We start from the raw sequence: 18,830 nt of genomic DNA, 5'->3' as shown, positions 1-18,830 counted from the left end.
TATAACAATTTGATAGTATGACCCATATGGCATGTATTATTATTATTATTATTATTATTATTATTATTATTATTATTATTATTATTATTATTATTATTATTATTTAATTGATCAATTGAAAAAAACTTAACTTTTGTATTATTTTATATTTTAATTTAAATATTTAAATTTTAAATAAATTGACTTAATTTTTGTGTTTGAGTATAATTTTAATTAATTTTTAAAATTAAAATTAAAAATAAATAATCTAATTATTAAATATATAATTTACATTTGATAAATTTTATTTTATAATAATAATTATAAATATTTATTATTTTGTAACTCTTATATTTTAATTTTTAAAAATTAATTAAAATTACACTAAATGTCGGGTAATTAATTTAAAATTTAAATATTTAAATTAAAATATAAAATAATATAAAAATTGAATATTTTTAAATTATTTAATCATTAATTTATATAAAAAATAATAATTATTATATATGACACTAAATTATTAAATTGTCACATAAATTATTAAATTTAAAAATTTAAAAATTATATTAAAATATAAAAATTAAACAATTAAATTAAAATTTTAAAAATTAAATTAAAATATAAATATGCATATATAATAATTTTTTTTTATCAATCGCGATTATTTAATCAATTTTTAACGTAAGCAATGTCGTATTTATTAAAAAAAAAAACCATTATCAATTTAAGTTACTCCTTCGTTGAGTTATTTTCACATAAGTTATTAAAATAATAATTCTATATTGTGTTTTTTAATATACATTCCATTCGGATTGTTATATTATAAAATTAATTTTCAAATTAATAAACATTTTATTTTTAATAAATATCAAATAGAGACATGTTAAAAAAATTAATAAATAATGATTCTAATTTTTTATATAAAAGAAATAATTTTTTTATATATATAATTAGTTGGGATTTGAGACATCTCAATCTTTAAAATGATTCTAATGCTAACGATCTCATTTTAATACAATATTTTTTAAAAAAGAATTATTATTTTTTAGTCATATATTTTCAATTTACATAATTTTTTTAAAAAATAATATTAAATTAAAACTTTATTTATTTATAAAAAATAATACATATTTAAAAAATATTTTTAGTGAAAAGTATTTTTTAACAAAATAATTTATTTTTTATTATTTAATTTTAGTTTAAAAATAAAATATATTAATAAATTTATATTTAAAAGTGCTAATAAATTTTTGAAGTATAGAAATTAATTTTTTTTGAAAAAATATATTTCTTTTAACTCATTTTTCTGAATGCTTTAAAAATTAAAACATATATAAAAATTAATTTTTAAATATTTTTTTAAAAAATATTTTTCATAAATACATTATAATATATTTTTTTATACCAAATTAAAATTCAACCATAAACTGAAACCCTCCAAAATTGGGCGGTGGGCTAAACCCAAGAAACCTGTTGAAAGTAATCAAAGAAATAGTAATAGGGTATTGGAAAAAGGTGGTGGCAGAGCGATGGTTAAATGCCATAGCCTGCGTGGCGCCGTCGCAGTCCCCTTACCACTCTCGCTTGTGCGGCTATAAATTAAACAAATGCGCTCTCTCGCTTTCCCCTGTATCCGCCACCTCAATTTACTCACTCCAACCCCAAAACACCACCACCCCTCTCCTCTCTGTCCAAGGCCACCATCAATCAACAATGGAGAAAAGAATTCTCGATTACACCTTGGTTCCACTGGGGCTTGCTATAATGGTTGCATACCACATATGGCTTTTCTATCGGATCATGAACCACCCTTCCAAGACTGTTATAGGCGTCAACACCATCAACCGCCGCTTCTGGGTTCAAGCTATGATGGAGGACTCCGCCAAGAATGGGGTTCTCGCAGTGCAGACACTGAGAAACAATATAATGGCATCAACTCTCTTGGCTTCCACGGCCATCATGCTCAGCTCTCTTATTGCGGTGCTCATGACCGGCGTCACCAGAGCAGATGGTCGATCTTGGATTTTCGAGTATGGAGATACCAGCGAGCTAGGTTTATCAATAAAGTTCTTCTCTATATTGGTGTGTTTCTTGGTGGCTTTCTTGCTGAACGTGCAATCCATCAGGTACTATAGCCATGCAAGCATTCTCATTAACGTTCCATTCAAGCATATGTTGCCTGATCGCAACCACCACCATCTGACGGCGGAGTATGTGGCGAGGTCCGTCAACAGGGGTTGCTATTTTTGGTCGCTAGGATTACGTGCGTTCTACTTCTCTTTCCCCCTTTTTTTGTGGATCTTTGGGCCGATTCCTATGTTTATGTGCTGTGTTGTCCTGGTTTTCATGCTCTATTTTCTGGATGTCACCTTTGAATGTAGCTGGGCTGTTTATGACCACAGAGATCAGGAAATTGAGACCCAAAATCAAATTTGATTTTTATGGAATTTAGAAATTAGGGTTTACAAAAGGGTGCATTTTGCAATTAATATTCAATCCAAAAGTTGAATCCAATTAAATTGCAATGCACATATATTTTAGTGTTTTGCTTATATGTCCTCAACTAATGTAATATTTGAATTTTGTACACTGTACAATTTACTTATTTGTAACTTTTTCCTGTAATCTAAATTAACCCAAAACTTCAATTAATAAAAAAGTCTATATAAATCTTTATTTGAGTAAATCAGATTCGCATCAAATAAATAAATCTGTTAAGAAGGTAATTTTTTTTTTAAATTTTAAAAGTATTTTATATTAAAATTTAAATTCCAAATTTAGATGATATATTGAGATAGTTAAATCCAATATAACTCTCAGTTTTCTACTCTCTTTTTTATTATTTTTATTTTTATTTTATAAAAAAATCTGAAGCAGTCTCCCACTGATTGTTAATTACAATTTGGAAGTTAAATATGAATAATCTCTCAAACATGGGAGGTTGGAAATAGAATTGTCAATTTAGGAAGGCTGTGACAGTGCTTTCCACTTGTGATTTTAGTCTGAGTGGTGGATTCTGCACTAAGGCTCCTCCTCTGCTTCATCAGAGTACAAGCATAAATGTCAAGACAAATCCGCACATGGACGCAACCAAAATCAGTTTCCATTCTGTTTAAAACTTAGACAACGTGCATGATTTTGTTTTTGTTTCACCCAACTTGCTAGGATCATAAACTAATGCAAATTAGCATTATGTGTGTTCTCCAGATTAGGCAAACGGCGGATTCATGCCCCTTAATTTAAGACAACACGTCTCTTTTTTGCTAAGTGGCATATTTTCTTCTGCCTTTTCTGAGCAATGGGGCTCTTCCTTTTGCCTAGAGAATGGGTCTTCCATTCCCATTCAGGTGGACTGTGCATATCATTTTTGTTTGGTTTTGTTGATCCGTTTATAGACGGAGCTCATGGAAAGGAGCCTAAAGATTCAATATTGCAAGATGGTTGTTTATGGGAAGGGGTTCGATTTCAGGAAAGGCACAACATTAAGATGCATGTTGTCAACAAGAACTCCTAATATGCCTAAGAGCTCTGCCCTTCATGCTTCAGGTCGATTTAGAGTTGTAGCTCTTAGTTTTGGCCGGCTCCTCCAATCTAATATTTCAGTGATTTCTTTATAAAATGGCTATATAAAATTATAATTTATTTGAATCAAATAAAAATTAACTAAAAATGCATTCAAAATAACCATAAATACTAATAATTGTTAAAAAAAAATATGTTTATTGCTTTACCATTAGTTTCGTGTCAAATCTAATATAAAATCATAGATTTATTATATAATTTTTTCACAATGTACAAGAAAATTCTTGCCTTATTTATACCAAATGTTATTACACCAACTTAAACAAAAGCTATCAAAGCGAAATTCACTATAATTAAGTTGGATGTATACATCTGAGTATAAATAAAACTTGTTATGAATGAAAAAATTGCTTAATAAGGCACGGTTAAAGTGATAAAATTCTGCCATATAGGCTAATTTTGAAGAGTTCTTTGGTGTGGTGAAGAGCACAGAAAGCATATATGGGATTTTTATAAAGAGTAGTAATAATTACTTCTTTTATCTTTGCATAGCAGTGTTATATAGTTTCATAGGCACCGTACACCTCTTATATATCCCTTTAAAGGGATGATGGCACTTTCAATAGACTTTTTAAACTCATTATTTATAGTGCGCAGTTGACTTATTTAATATTTAACCGAATAAAATCATATTTCTCGTAATACACACTACGTCAGGATTATTTTATGGGCACTGTACACCACTAATAAGTCCCTTGAGAATGATGACACTTTCAATAGACTTTTTAAACTCATAATTTATAATGCGCAATTGACTCATTTAATATTTAGTCAGATAAAATCACATTTCTCCTAATACACACTACATCAAGATTATTGTAGTATGAATATTTAAAATTTCGTATGAAATGTGGGATTGAAAATCATATCTCATGAGTTCAAAGTCAAAAGAGATTAAATTAATAATAGGTCAGACTCTATTTGATTGAATATTCCATTTATTTTGATCAAACTGTGGACTTTAATATAATGTGATTAATATAGTTCAAATTAAAAAATTTCATGTATTTTAATTCGAAAAGATTATAGACTTTAATTTAATGTAATTAATAGAGTTCATATCAAAGATTTTCACAAATTTTTATCGAGGTAAAATATATAATTTATATGTTATCAAATGTAGAATTACAAAGAATCCAACACATACAACAAGGAAATATCTGCCGTCAACTCTCAGTTTTTTTTTTTTTTATTTTTAATGTAAGAAATTTGGAAGTTAAATATGAATAGTGTCTAGCATGGAGATTAGAATTGTCAAATTGTGGAGGCTGTGACAATGCTTTCCACTTGTGACTTTAGTACGAGGAATTAGGTGGTGGATTCTGCTCCAAGGAGCCAAGAGATAGACGCAAAAAGCTCCTCTGCTTCTTCACTGTACAAGCACCAAAAGTCAAGACAAGACAAGCCCCACATGGACGCAACCAACAGCAATTTCTCTTGTATCTAACACTTAGACAACGTCGAAGATTTTGTTTTTATTTTTCCTCACCTCACCCAACATGCTGGGATCTTCAACAAATGCAAACAACATTATTATATTTTAGCATTAAACCTCTGTTATTTTAGTCATAGTTATAAAATTATTCTCTTAATATTATTAAAATAATAATTACAATAAGCATTCCGACAAGGCTTCAACCCAAAACTACTCCACTTTATGATATAAACTTGTCTTTTTTGGATGCTGAAATATGATTATTTTTTTTTAATTATTTTTTAAAGATTCTCAAAACCCTTAATCCTTTATTTTGGATGAAGTTTTTAAAGTAATAATTGGTTTTTCAATATTTAAGAATCTTAAATTTTTATAAACACGGCATATGTTTTTTTTTTTTTTTTTTTTAAGATTTTATAAAAGAAAACTTCAAAAACCTCCATTTTCGACCAATGAATTTAAAAGATTTTCTATTTAAAAAAGCAAAGAAAGAAACATGGATAGAAAACTGGAAAATGGCAAAATCTTTTTAAACATTCTTGATTAATAATGACAATATTCACATGATAGCATTTTATTAGATTACATGTTAAATTTTTAAGGATTAAATAATTATATGTTATGAAATTTATGTGTTAAATTTCATATTTTTATAAAATTTAAATATAAAAAATTAAAATTGGCTCTTTTCGGTAAAGCCTAAAAGCTAGAGCAATATATATATTTTTTTATTCTTTTTCTGATTGACATATTCTACAACTAGGGAAGGAAGTCATTTTCCTCATCTCTAAACAAAAGCATGCTCAAAGAATACCTACACCATTAAGTTTCCTTCAGTATCTTCAACGGGAACCAACCGACTACATATGCAGGTAGATAATTCCATTGACGCTGTCTGCTTTCTGGCGCGACATCGTTGTTAGTAACTTTTGTAAATCCTCATTTCCCTTTAACTTTTAAATGTCAATTTCCAGTTGTTTGCCGTCCAGTATATAGCAGTCATTCTTTTCTTCCTTGTGCCTAGGAGATGATATTGCAATGTTCAACAAAATCCCAGCTTCATAGGGTCTCACGTACAAGTCCACTAAAAAAAAGGGTTAATAAGTATATTAAAAAAAAACTAGGAAGATTTCAGAAAAGAGCCAACTTCGACTCCTGCTCATATAACATTTTTCATCCCTGAATCCGAGTAACATAGTTGTGGACCAATGAACTAGGCAGAAAGACGTGTGAGCATATATTTCTTACCTTTCAAGTCCCAATATCCATTAATTTCACTTTCAACTTCATGATGCCAGCTTGAACTACTATTTCGTCTTTAGATCGATCCACTCTCAGAACTATTGCTTTTCTTCCTAGGGATGAAACGTGCACTGTATCACCAACCTGAGGAAGCTCAGTCCTCACTGCAGTGAACAACAATACTATCAGCCCGCGGTTTCAAGTGATGCAACGCAAGTTACATTTTAGCTTCCAGCAGGCCACTGGACCTAGCAGAATATTTCATCAGAGTTTTAGATATACCTGATGGTGATTGTGTTTTAATTTCAACTGCAGTTGAACTTCTACTTCCAGTGGTATTTCCACTATTATCTCCAGTAGGACATTGGTCACTTGCCACAAGTTTTGTTTTATTGGTTTTACGGGGCTCAGAAGATTTCACTAAGTATGCACGAAGGTGCCTGACTTTCTTGTGAAGTGCAGAGCGTGCTAGAGCAGCAGCCTTGGAGATTTCTTGCATCTTCCTGTTTCTTTGACTAGAACGATGCTCCACAATTTTCCTTCTGGCCAGCAGAAGTTTTTCGTGAAGATTTCTTGAGAGCCTGCAGTTAAAAGTGAAATAAAATAAAATAAAAAAAAGAGCAGATACTAGATTAGCATCCACAAAGTCAACAGAATCATCTGCTGCCAAGCAAGGAGCAATTTTAAACAGTGAAGATGAATGTCATAACATAAACGTTTACCCAAAAAAAAAATTAGTTCAACTTGCATTGCCATGAAGAAAAAGTTAAGACAGATCACCATAATTTAAGAAAAAAAAGGATGATGAAGACGATTTTGAAGACTGATGTTTATTGATAAAAACAAGTAGACCATGGTGGAAAATAACTTAAAAGAAAAGCTAACTCTTGAGCCTGTTAAATTCAACAAAAACACATGGTTATTTTGTCCATTAAAACAATAGAAACTACACTAGCTCATTATGAACGCGCTAAAACACACTATTCAGAAAAAGATTGCTTATTTGTTGCTACCAAACATATAGATCCTTCCTCCGGACAAAAGCTTGTACGTATACTGAACTGAGCAGACAAAAGCACGCATGCAAACTCGTGAAAGTTAACTTCCTACTACAGTAACATGCCATAGTGAAGTGAAAATTTTATGGAAATACACTAAATTTAAAATTTTTTGATGGAAAAATGAAACAAACAGCCTAGACTTGTTCCGGCACATCGACAGGCAGAGTACACAGATATTGGCCATTATAATTATTATGTTGACATTTTTTGTCCAAATTACAATATCCTGATTGATCTTACAAGAACAAGTATCTACAGACTGGAAGCCAAGGTTCTCACATCAGATGATGTTGTGCCTCGTATAAAAGCTCTTGAAAATCTTGCTTGAATCTTTCCATATCAATTATGACCTATAAGATATTACGAGGATAATGAAAATGATAGTTAAAATGACATACACCAGAATTATAGTCAAAAGTTGAAACAACAATGAAACTTTACAGTCTATCAGATATTATAATGTTTATGATATAGAATCTTTAAAATGAAAATGCCGTTAGATATTATAAAGTTTATGATATTGTATCTTTCAATATCAATTATAGTCAACAATTGATGAGACCATGAGATTATCATACAGTAAACTGATGGCATGTTGAAACTGATAAAACACCATCTATACACACACACACACACATGTATAATCTTCTCACATGCTTTAAGATTTTCTTCTTTAGAGAACTAGTGTAATCTCAACATATGCTACAACACAGTTAAAACAACAAATTTCAGCGATAACTCACAAGTCACAATTAAGCAGCAAACAAAATCAGTCCTGTTGGAATCAGCTTAAAATTAAACAAATATTGGCTAAATGTAGGGTTTCTACTGCATATTCATGCAGTCATATGGATAATTGCAGTAGATATTTCTAAAGGGTGAGGTAGAAAGTCATAAACATTATAGGCCGAAAACCAATTTCAAACTTAGTTAAAAACAAATCAACTTTGTTTTAGTTGTGTTTGTTACCTCATTAATCTCTGCACTAGCAGCACCATATAATTCTCGAGCATTACTAATAATTGTGGCTGGCAGTCCCAACTTTTCAGATATATTGATGGCATTTGAACGACCTATAGAAATAATCACATTGCTTAAGATATGAAATAATACCAACAGCTGCAAACAACAGAAAATCAATACTTGATCTTATTTTACCTTTTGACAAAGATAAAAAGGGGGAAAAAGTACTTGACATCCATGCATGAGAAAAATGAGTCTCAAATACAAACCAACTTATTCCTTAGAAGAAAAGCACATTCTTAAATTTATATTGAAGTGCATAGTTGAGAGTAAAAAGGATTACTTCCCTGAAAAAAAGGAACACCTTTTGAATAATGGAGACAGAAATTTAGCTTGGGGATGTGTGCAGGGGGAGGGTTATTGTTCATAAAATAGCTTAGTAACAAAAAATTAAAATCAACTCAGCAACTATATATATATATATATATATATTTGGGGAGCCTGCAATGCACTTAAGGAGAATCTTTCTTGATGGTCCTTGTGAAAGAACACATTCATGGGCTTGACACCAAAACCAACCCAAAACTTTAGGGAAATGGGGTAAAGAAAAAGGAAGAGAGAAGACTTCACAATAAACAAACGTGTAACTACCAATGAGAAAAGATTTCAAATTTTTAAGGAAATATATTATATATATTATTCCATAATTTAAAATATTGATACATTATCCAAATATGTACTGATATTGAAACTTCTGTATAATATGGAAAATTTATCATTTGAATTGTAGTTTATTAATAGTTGGAAAAAGAGAAGAAATATCAAACAAAAATTGGAAAAATGAATGTCATTAGAGAATTGTAAATTGTTTAACGAATGGTTTTACATCATTTGCATTTTATTTGATTTCGTGCAAGAGAAATAGTAGTAAAAATATGTACCAGTAAGGCACAAAAAATAATACGTATTTTGCCTGCCAAGATCAAAATTTCAGGGTGGACAAAATTTTGAAACTAGCGAGAAATTAATAATACAGTACAATAGCAATAAAAAGAAAATTATGGGACTATGAGGGCCATGGCCACCCACAGCCTCCATCACTTCAACTTAATGGCCATAAATGTGAAGACAGCTAAAAATGATAATTATATTAGTGAAGAGCTAAAAAAAGGTCTCTAGTTATTTATATGATAGCAGGCAACTTATCCAAATTAGCTCTTGCAGACTAATATTACACTATCCCATCTCCGCCTGTAACTTCGCATATTATGCTTAGTTCACAAACAAAGCATCTTAGCATTTCTCTCTCTCTCTCTCTCTCTCTCCCTCCCTCTCTCTCTCTCTCTCTAATAAACAAAAGTTCCCCAGCTTTCCCCCAGATAATATCTCATTGAACACTTCCACTAGTGTCAAGTGTCATCTAATAGGTTACCCAGTGCAGAGTGGTAACTTTCCTCCTTCCGAGCTTCTCTTCCCTATTGAAACCACTTACATGAAACTTTGCTATTGTTTCTGACGACATAGCAGATGTTTTGTTAGTTGGAAGTAATCAAAGCTTCAGACACTAATCTATTTGAATGAATCAGTAATATAAAGCACCCAACTCATAAGCATTTAAACATTCAAGGAAGTTGCATGATTCAGATGGACACTACCATAACAAATGTTAGAAGCATGATGTTGTGAGCCAGCAGCAACAGCAGCCTAACTCAATACAAGATATGGGGGCAAATCCAGCAGACCCAAGTTTACAAGTGCTATTCTCATGGGTACAAAAAGGAGGCCAGCAAAGTTAAGGAACTTTCAGACTCCATATTATTTTTGTGTTTCATAATTTTAATTGTTCGGTTGTTATGTGTTTCCTTCTTTAGAGGGCAGATATTATTCCAAATATTAGGTACTGTGAATATTTAAGAGGAAAACGGAGTGAACAAGAAAAAGTTTATTTCCACAAACATAATTTCTTGAGATCAAAGAGTTCTCTTCAATAGCCCTTGTCTGATTGTTAACCATAGATAACAAAGCAAGAAAAGAAAGTAAACAAAAAGTTACCACCATTGCAGATTTTAATTTCACAGTACTTGTTCCCATTACTCGGTCACAAACATTGGGCTATAACACAAGATAGCTAGCTATGATCTGCAACATAATTTAGCTTAGGTATACCACATCAGTTGGTTGGAATATGAAAAGTCATTCCTGAAAGCACATGTATTCTTTTTGAAAAATCAAATCTCTATGTAAATGCTGAGAAGATGGACAAAATGAGAATTTGGAGGGCAATTGCTTGGGAAACAGATTTAGGGTTCTGTTTCTAATATCAACTAACCAATCATTTGCAGTGTTCTTGAGTCTTGACTTGACATCTTCAATAACTCATAAACATCACTTCATATGTCCAGTATTATACCAGAAAAATATTAAATAATCAAGCAACCAAGAAAGAAAACCTGGTATTCCCCAAAGAATCTTGTAAGTTGGCTTTAAATTCACTTCATCAAACTCCATGCAAGCATTTTCAAAGGCGCCATTACTGCCAAAGAAGAAATTTTTTAATGATAAAACCAGAACATATAGCCAGCAAATCTATTTCTCATATCAAAGGATGAACCACAGGTTGATGCATAACTTTGGTTTAACTGACAACATTTACTAAAAGCCTTATTGATTACAGCTAATTTTCTCCCTGAATTAAACACATGAAAGGAGAAACATGGTGCCCAGAAAAATTTTGCATCTTTACTATATTCAACACATGCCTGTATTTGAGGGACTTAAGTTCACCATGATGTGTTGTAGCTATTGTCAATAAAGCACCACCATCAGCAAATGATTCCAGCAGTGACATCCCCAGTGCAGCTCCTTCAAGTGGATTTGTCCCTGCACCAACCTAAAAAGTGCATTTATTCTATGTTGATTACATTATTATTTACCTCTCTATCATTGTGAGTTAGCGGATTAAAATCTTTACCTCAGTTATATCCTCATATGTTATTTAAGCTGATATAACCAGTAATACAATATCCAATGAGATAAACTATCACAAACAAAAGAAGAAAAAGGGAACATACTTCATCCAGTAGTACCAGTGACCGATTTGTTGACTGAGACCGAATGTCCTGTAAGATGGATCAATGAAATTGCATACTCTTTATCACATCAGAAAAACATAAAATAATTTGGGGAAAAATTACAACAGGTTGTGCAAGAAGCCACTTCAACTGACGTGTGCCTTTAAATAATCTCACATGCTAATAATTCTTATTAACAGTAGGCAATCGGTTTCAAAAACCTATAAGGACGATTAATAATATGCAAAGATGGCTCCCAACTCATAACGGCATCAAAAAAGAATAGTGTGTACTGAGAAAATATACTTTGTAGCCAGTTCAAAGTACCTTGATGTGCATATCCATCATTTGCAAGAAAAAGAAAAGCCAAGCTAGCAAGCAGTATATCTTGCCATAAAAAAAAAAAAAATCCGGGCACAAATATGCTGAAAAATAATTGAGAAAAGGAATATTCCACGTACACTTATTTGTTTCAAATGGCCAGAGAATGTAGATAAAGATTGGGACAACGACTGCTCATCGCCAATATCAGCTAAGATATAATCAAACCAAGGCAGTTGTGCAGATTCAGCAGACAAAACATAAAGACCTACAATTTTGAAAAAATTTGTAGGTCATATGATAAATGAAGGTCTTTTAACAAGAAAAGAAAGATGAAAAGTGTAACATCTTATGCAAATACTAACTTCTTGCTATAAATAATCATTCAGTTTTATCATGACTAGATGCAAGATAAAATTGAATTGGATTTTCATCAACTCAGGATACAAATTAACAGCTCAGTTCATTGGGATTCTAAATTTCTAACTACTTCCATCTTATAAGTGGCTTATAACTTCCTTTACTTGATGCCCAATAAGGCAATGACAATATCTTAAGTTGTCAATAGTAAAATATATACTCCACATTATTTAAACAGAAAAGCATTAAGAAATTAAGATTGAGAAGAGGCCAAAATCTCAATCACATGATACAAGAACTTTTGATTCCCCCATTCGACATCCTATGGATATATATGACAAGATATACAAAAATAATCATGTTGAATCAACCTGATTTTGCCATCATAGCATTCAATCCAACTGTCTTTAAGCAAATTGTTTTTCCCCCAGTATTAGGGCCAGTTATAACCAGGACTCTTGTTTTCCGGTCAATAAAAAGATCAACTGGAATTGGATGAGCTTTCTCCACTGCAGAGACCTGTCAGCCATGAATAAATTTCCTTTAAATATTGTAATAGTTCACCTTTAAAAAAGAGATAAACATGAAAATCTCCCCTGGCTTTTCATAATATAAACTTGGGCACTTGCTATTTCAAATTTTCCAATTTTAGCGCTTGTAGTTTTTAATGACTACACTTTAGTCCTTCATGATAAAATTATGAATTTTTTCACTACATTTTAGTGACTTACATTTTAATTTAGACCATATTTTCATCCCTCAAAATCTTGAAATTAGACTGATAATAATATCAGGACTCCAATTTCTAATTTAGGACTAAAATTTCTAATTTTGAAATGGCAGACCAAAATGTATTTTAATGCAAACTTCAAGGGGTTTTTGTAATTAAACCGTAAAAAAGAATAATGAAAAACACAACCATAAAATAGTTTTAGCTAGCAAAAAAATATAAAAGGTACCTGCATTTCTAAGGATAAAATATCCACATTTCTTTCTCCCTTCCATGTGCCATTATCCCCTTGGAATTTTTTCTTCATTTCCCAAAGTAGAAAACAAAAGGCAATAACCAAAAGATAAAATGCAAGCCATTAGAAGGACATTAGAAGAGGGTAGTCAAGCTGCAGATGTTTAACATGGAATGAAAAATATCAATTGCCAAAAAATTCTTGAACTTTTCTATACTCAATTATGGCCTGTATTTTTTAAGTGTCCAATTTCATCCCATGATTTAGTTTTCTCGGAAGAAGTTGTGGCCAGTCCACCTATGGTAAACTCATTTAGTTGCATTACATGCAAAATTAACTTACAAAAAGCTTGATAAATTGGAAGCTGATTTTTGCTAGAAATAGTCTCAGCTACAACTGGACCTTACACTAAAGGATGGCTGTACAGGCCAAAATGGGTCAGTTTCAAAGAACCATAAATGGAAATTGGAAAAAAATATTTAGGACCTCCTTTGCACTTAAACCAATGAAAACAAATTTATAACTCAAGCTGGGTAGCATGGTGTAATCCTTACAGCAGTAGCGTTTTTGGCATCCTTCTGCGCCTTCTGCAGATTTTGTCTATGCTGCTGAAGTAATAAAGGATGATAAGCTTTTGGCATATACAATAGCCACTCTCTCGTGAAGGTGTTTGATGCCTTTGAATCATTCTTCTCTGATGATTCAACAGTGAAGTATCCATCCATGTCTTTTGGAAGATATAAATCAGGGCATGCACCTCCAAATGAAATACTATAAGTTGCCCGGGCATTGATCTAAATGCAAAGAGTCAGAATGAGATATAATTCACCACAATATTTAGTTAATTTAACATGACAAAGTGGAATAAAAATGCAAAAACTCTTATGGAGGACCTTGTTTGAGACTTGCACAACGAGTTATATTTTGTGTTTACACCATGAAGGTTCTAAATAACAATCAGTCATGGTGTTGCAGAATTGGACGAAATCAACACTGAATTGGTCACCACTACCATGAACTGTTTCACAAATTAGCAAAATGACTTGAATAATCTAACTTATTAGGGCAAAACAAAAAAAAAGGTTTTGGCTTTCCCCTTTCTCTAATAATAAGAAGTGAATTCCAAAAAAACTGAATGGATTACTATCGCCGCGCCGACCATCAAATACGAGATTGGGCCCCTTCTCCTTCTTCCGAAGCAAGTACCCCTCTCAAAAGGAATTCTTTCTTATAGCAGCCCCATAAAATTCCATTAGAAATTGATAGAAGTCCTCGTGTTATTGATGATAATATGATATTCAAAATCCTGGGTAACATAAACCACAATCACTGCCCATAACCCTTAGCAAGTACTCCCATCTTTCATAAGCAAGACTATCCTATCGTTTGGACAGAATATTTCAGCCAATTCAGTATCACCCTGGAATTTAGTTGCAATGAAGGATTCATAATAGAAGCTGAACAGAATTTGCAACTTTAGAACCTCACGACTCTGATTTTAAAGGTTGGCTAAACCGTATCTCTTACCGGTAATTGATTTTCAAATATAATATAATGAAGCAGGAATAACTATAAATGGAGTAGCACATTTACTCTTTTAGTGCCTCTGTGAGTTTGAGAGCAAGAGAGACAGACATAGAAGAGTGGCAGACACCTACCGCATCTAGTTGAATTACGTTGTTCAATACTTTTTCAATGTCATCAAGATCCTTTTGCATCTGTATTACAAATAAAAACATGATAACTGAATCAAGAATATGTATAATGAATAAAACTTTCAGCAGATGAAACCAGCAACCTTTTCTGACAACATCAAAAGCACATCTGCCTCTGCCTTTGCCACTGATGCTCTTGCTCTTTGTAACTCATCATTCAAAGGAACAGCTGAAAGTGGTTCTAAAATGCTTCCTGTGCCTGAATCACTACAGCAGCATATTATCTTTCAGAAATTGATTTTTCATAAAGAGGAAGTAGGAGGCAGTTATGTTAAAACTTAGCATATTAAATTCAGCAGACCAAAATTTAATAGAAATGTCAATAACAATAACATTTCAATGCTAAATAATATTTCCTTGAGAAGTTCCATTATACATATATGTATTACCCAAAATTAGAATTGTATAACCAACAAATAATCACATGATTTGTGTTTTAGAAATTTTAATTTGCCGCATAAACTTTTCAGGGTCTTTATGTATTGGTCTAGACTACAATATTCAAGTTTTTAATTAAAAGAAATGTCAGGAAATTCTTATTCAATAAATTTTCTGTACGCCCAATTAATTTATTACCATGAAGCATATTGCTCTTCACTATTTAGTTGACATTAATTGACAGGAATGAGTGTCTAGCACGGATAATTGCGGTTATGGCCACATTTTCTGTAATCAAAACAAACAGCCATAACATAACAGTTACGGCCTACCTGTATGCATATCCTTTTGAAAAATTACTTCAGGGAAATCTCTCTCACTCTCAATACCTTTAAACCATCAACTAATATATTCATGTGAAAAAACAAGGATGCTGTAAAACTAAACACCTGGACAATAGTAGGCCCTTGAAACTTGTCAGTTGATTACTCCCCGATTTTATACACCATCTACCCTCAACGTTACTCACTTCCTGAGGCAATACTGTTAAAATAGCTAGGAAGAAAACATAAAGAATCCGAAAATATCATGTCTAAAGCTGATCTTACCAGAAAGGATGCTTCTTTCATGTCCTTCCTAATTATGCTGTCCATTAACTGGTATAACTGAACAATGAACAAAATAACAGACTCAAAACTGAAGAAGTCTAGATGAAAATGAACAGAATCCACTTTGAAGATATACTGAGCAACTTATATTATTAATCAAGGACATCCATCAGACGAACAAGCAATCCAAAGAATAAGCACATATCCATAAAACAAAGTTCCTTGTAGTCAATTTTGGTATGCAGGATAATTACTTTACAGCCTAATGTTTAGCAAGAAATAAAAAAGATCACAAGACAAACTAAATTTATAAAATAACTGATATATCCTCTATGTTGCCTCTTATCTCTTAATTAAAAGTATTTATTAAATAAAATAGTTACATTATAATAAAATAAAATAATATTTAGACAGCAACATATAAACTATACCTATATAAATTGCTAATTATTTTCTTCAAATATTTATTCACACTATTTTATTTTACTATTATTTTAAATCTTATAATTGCATTTAATAATTATTTTAATTAATATTATAATTATAAATTAAAAAATAATATAAGTTAATCACACTTTAAATGCTTAAACTTATTATTGCCAATAAGTAAGCAAGACGTTGTCCAGACAGTGGGACAATTTTGTCCATCACTTTTCAAGAGAACATTAAATTACTGTTGAGGCAAGACCAAAATAAGCTCGTCTTGTCTCAAGTGGGCATCAAATGCAAGACAAGACGGATTTGTTCCTGTCTTGTCCCGTCTTGCACACCAAATGCAGCCAATGGGACTAATATGCAAAGGCCACCCAGCCCTAGTTTCCAAACAAAGGCTAACATGCCACAGAGGAGGGACATTCACCCTCAAGTGAACAAAGGACGATTCACTCTCAAATGAACTTTGCAAGCACTGCAAAGGACTATTCACTCTCAAGTGAACTTTGCAAGCACTGCGAAGGACTCTTACTGTTTTACATCCTTTCAATGTCTTCATACAACATTTAAGGTCAACAACATCTAGCCCCTACTTTGAATGCAAAATCTAACACAAAAATAAAAATTAAAATAAAAAGTGAGAGACATGGGGATATACATTCCATATCCATGAGATAAATCATAATGGCAAAGCATGTTGATGAGGGAGGCACCAGGGTGCTGAAGAGTCCTTAGAAAATGTATTATATTGTCAATATGTTGTTGGCTACAACTTTGGTGTTACAAATTTGACTAGAATCCTTTTTCAATTGTAAATTGGTACCAAACTTGAAATTTTAACATAAAATTGCTGGAAATTCCCAATATCAGTTCAATTTCAGGCAAAAATCAGATTTTACCTTTTTTTCAAGCATCCGTACTTGATCACGCGATTTTCTCAGGGCAGAGCTCTACACAAGCAAACAAAATTGAAATAAGACAGCAGAAAATGAAAGCAATCACGTTGGAAAAGGAAAAGTGCATGCAATAGAGTTGTCAATGTGTGTAAAAACTCAGAAGAAATAAGGAACAAACTGCAGAGTCTTTGACAGATCCATCTTCATCTATAACTTGCTGTATCATCCTAATTAACGATCGATTTATAACCAATTCCAATATCTGCAAGTCATATACATTCAAAAAGAAGATAAGAAATCTTCAAAAACAATATTTTAATGGATATAAAACCGAATCCTTATTACCATTTGAGAAAGAGGCATAAAGCGATTGTACCAATCAGCATCTTCCTTGATTGCAGCTTCAAGATTAAGCCGCAAAACATCAGCAAACTCCAGCATATCTTTAACAGCCATTGCTTCATTTGCACCGAGTGGCAAACCCCTCCGAGCATGTCCAATGGCTGATTTCACCTTTTTAAAAGGACAAACAAAACAAGACACTTGGAGGACAAGGGGAATTATGAGGAAATAGCATCAAGAGCAAAACAAATGGAGAACATATCCAGTGACTAACCAGAAGAAGATCGATGCCAGTGAAGTCCAAGCGGCAAGCACCGTGCTTGTGCATTTCCACAGCCGCATTTGTTTCTTGCAAAAGCATCAAACTTTTCTCATAGCTCCTATTAAAGGACCACAATTGCACCTGCCGTCCATCCAATTCATCAAACTAAAGTTAATACGAATATGGGTTCCTGCTTTTCCCTAACAATTTCTTAATTTCTCATACAATTACCAAATTTTGTTGAATAAAAATGAAACTAAACACCACATGAATAATAACAGATTAACAATAACCTTGGTGGCCTCACGACCCAAGGAAGTCCCGGCGAAGGAGGATACCAAATCACAGAGCTTATCCCATTCCAAGACTCTGAGACTGTCATAGTGAACACCATCTTTCTTTTGCTCTAAATAGTTGTTTTGAGGTAAGAAAACGGTGGAGCAGAAAATTTGTTTTGGGAAACGGTGACCTCCACAATACTTGTTCAATCTAACACTGCTTACATCGCTAAACCTGAATAATTTATTCACCGGAAGAGGATTGCATATAGTTATCCGGTTTCCAAACGCCGCACAGCATGTCATTGTTCACCTTTTTTAGTGAGAAATTACAAAGAAGCAGAGACCTGTACAGAGAGATTGGGAGGAGGAGGAGGAGAGATCATGTTCATCCAAACACAATAGACTCTCAATTCTTGCGGCAGAAAGCTAGTTTAGAGATAAAACTTGTAGAAGGATTTGAGCTGCTCTCATTTCATTCTGTTGGAGTAAGAGAGTTCAGACGAAGTAAGAACTGAGAAGCATAGAGCGACGAAGGAGAGAGCATACTACCACTCGATTATAAGAAGCAGATCAAAAGCTAATCCAAATCCAAACGCAAATGTCGAATTAACTTTTTTCAGTTATTTATAATTTCATCCATTTTTTTTCTCTTTTATTTTTCAAAATAGAGTTATAAAGAGATGGCAAAATTAAAAAAATTAATATAAAAGATGAAATTATAATTAATTATAAAATGAAGAGTGAAATCATACAGGGTGACAAAAATCTATTATTTTCATCAAACAACGCATTTATTTAAAAATAACAATTTAAAGTTATTGCAATTATAGGTTTAATCAAGTGTAAATGTATTTAAGTAAATTTAAGGGATTTTAAATTTTTCTCTTTTTATTTTTATTTTTTATTTTCATTTAGAAAAACAATTTAAAACTATTAA

General features: G+C 32.0%; 2 protein-coding genes across 4 annotated transcripts; one reads left to right on the top strand and one right to left on the bottom strand.

Moving 5' to 3' along the window:
* The first annotated feature begins 1,416 nt into the window (after window positions 1-1,416).
* On the top strand, window positions 1,417-2,634 carry LOC110607135. The gene has a single exon (XM_021746210.2). It carries the CDS (start codon window positions 1,693-1,695, stop codon window positions 2,413-2,415), a length of 723 nt encoding a protein of 240 aa, XP_021601902.1. The 5' UTR covers window positions 1,417-1,692; the 3' UTR covers window positions 2,416-2,634.
* A 3,395-nt stretch (window positions 2,635-6,029) lies between these two features.
* Window positions 6,030-18,502, bottom strand: LOC110607131 (endonuclease MutS2). 3 transcript variants are annotated; one of them, XM_021746205.2, is made up of 21 exons: window positions 17,906-18,499; window positions 17,625-17,753; window positions 17,354-17,521; window positions 17,187-17,270; window positions 17,012-17,062; window positions 15,681-15,737; window positions 15,522-15,604; window positions 14,778-14,901; window positions 14,638-14,697; window positions 13,534-13,773; window positions 12,974-13,045; window positions 12,386-12,533; window positions 11,795-11,922; window positions 11,334-11,381; window positions 11,022-11,152; window positions 10,713-10,795; window positions 8,269-8,372; window positions 7,579-7,649; window positions 6,521-6,819; window positions 6,245-6,402; window positions 6,030-6,174 (listed from the first exon to the last, which is right to left on the bottom strand). In XM_021746205.2, the coding sequence occupies exons 1-20, from the start codon at window positions 18,194-18,196 to the stop codon at window positions 6,248-6,250; spliced, it is 2,526 nt and encodes an 841-aa protein (XP_021601897.1). In that variant the 5' UTR covers window positions 18,197-18,499; the 3' UTR covers window positions 6,030-6,174; window positions 6,245-6,247. The 3 variants fall into 3 exon arrangements, with proteins under 3 accessions (XP_021601897.1, XP_043809554.1, XP_021601898.1); XM_043953619.1 differs by lacking the exon at window positions 17,906-18,499 and having other exon boundaries at window positions 17,354-17,550; XM_021746206.2 differs by lacking the exons at window positions 6,030-6,174; window positions 6,245-6,402 and having other exon boundaries at window positions 6,680-6,819; window positions 7,540-7,649; window positions 17,906-18,502.
* Between the last annotated feature and the right edge of the window lie 328 nt (window positions 18,503-18,830).

Source organism: Manihot esculenta, chromosome 18, assembly GCF_001659605.2.
Source record: "Manihot esculenta cultivar AM560-2 chromosome 18, M.esculenta_v8, whole genome shotgun sequence".
Taxonomy (NCBI): Eukaryota; Viridiplantae; Streptophyta; class Magnoliopsida; order Malpighiales; family Euphorbiaceae; genus Manihot; species Manihot esculenta.
Note: the sequence above shows the minus strand (reverse complement) of the source record. Positions and strands in the feature narration are given on the sequence as shown.

Excerpts from the sequence above, each read along its gene's own strand:
- LOC110607135 (XM_021746210.2), top strand. The coding sequence starts at position 1,693 with ATGGAGAAAAGAATTCTCGATTACACCTTGGTTCCACTGGGGCTTGCT.
- LOC110607131 (XM_021746205.2), bottom strand. The coding sequence starts at position 18,196 with ATGACATGCTGTGCGGCGTTTGGAAACCGGATAACTATATGCAATCCT. Across the intron at positions 13,774-14,637 it reads ACGTAATTCAACTAGATGCG|ATCAATGCCCGGGCAACTTA; the intron begins GTAGGTGTCTGC and ends CTTTGCATTTAG. Across the intron at positions 13,046-13,533 it reads ATGCCAAAAACGCTACTGCT|AAAAAATTCCAAGGGGATAA; the intron begins GTAAGGATTACA and ends TGGGAAATGAAG.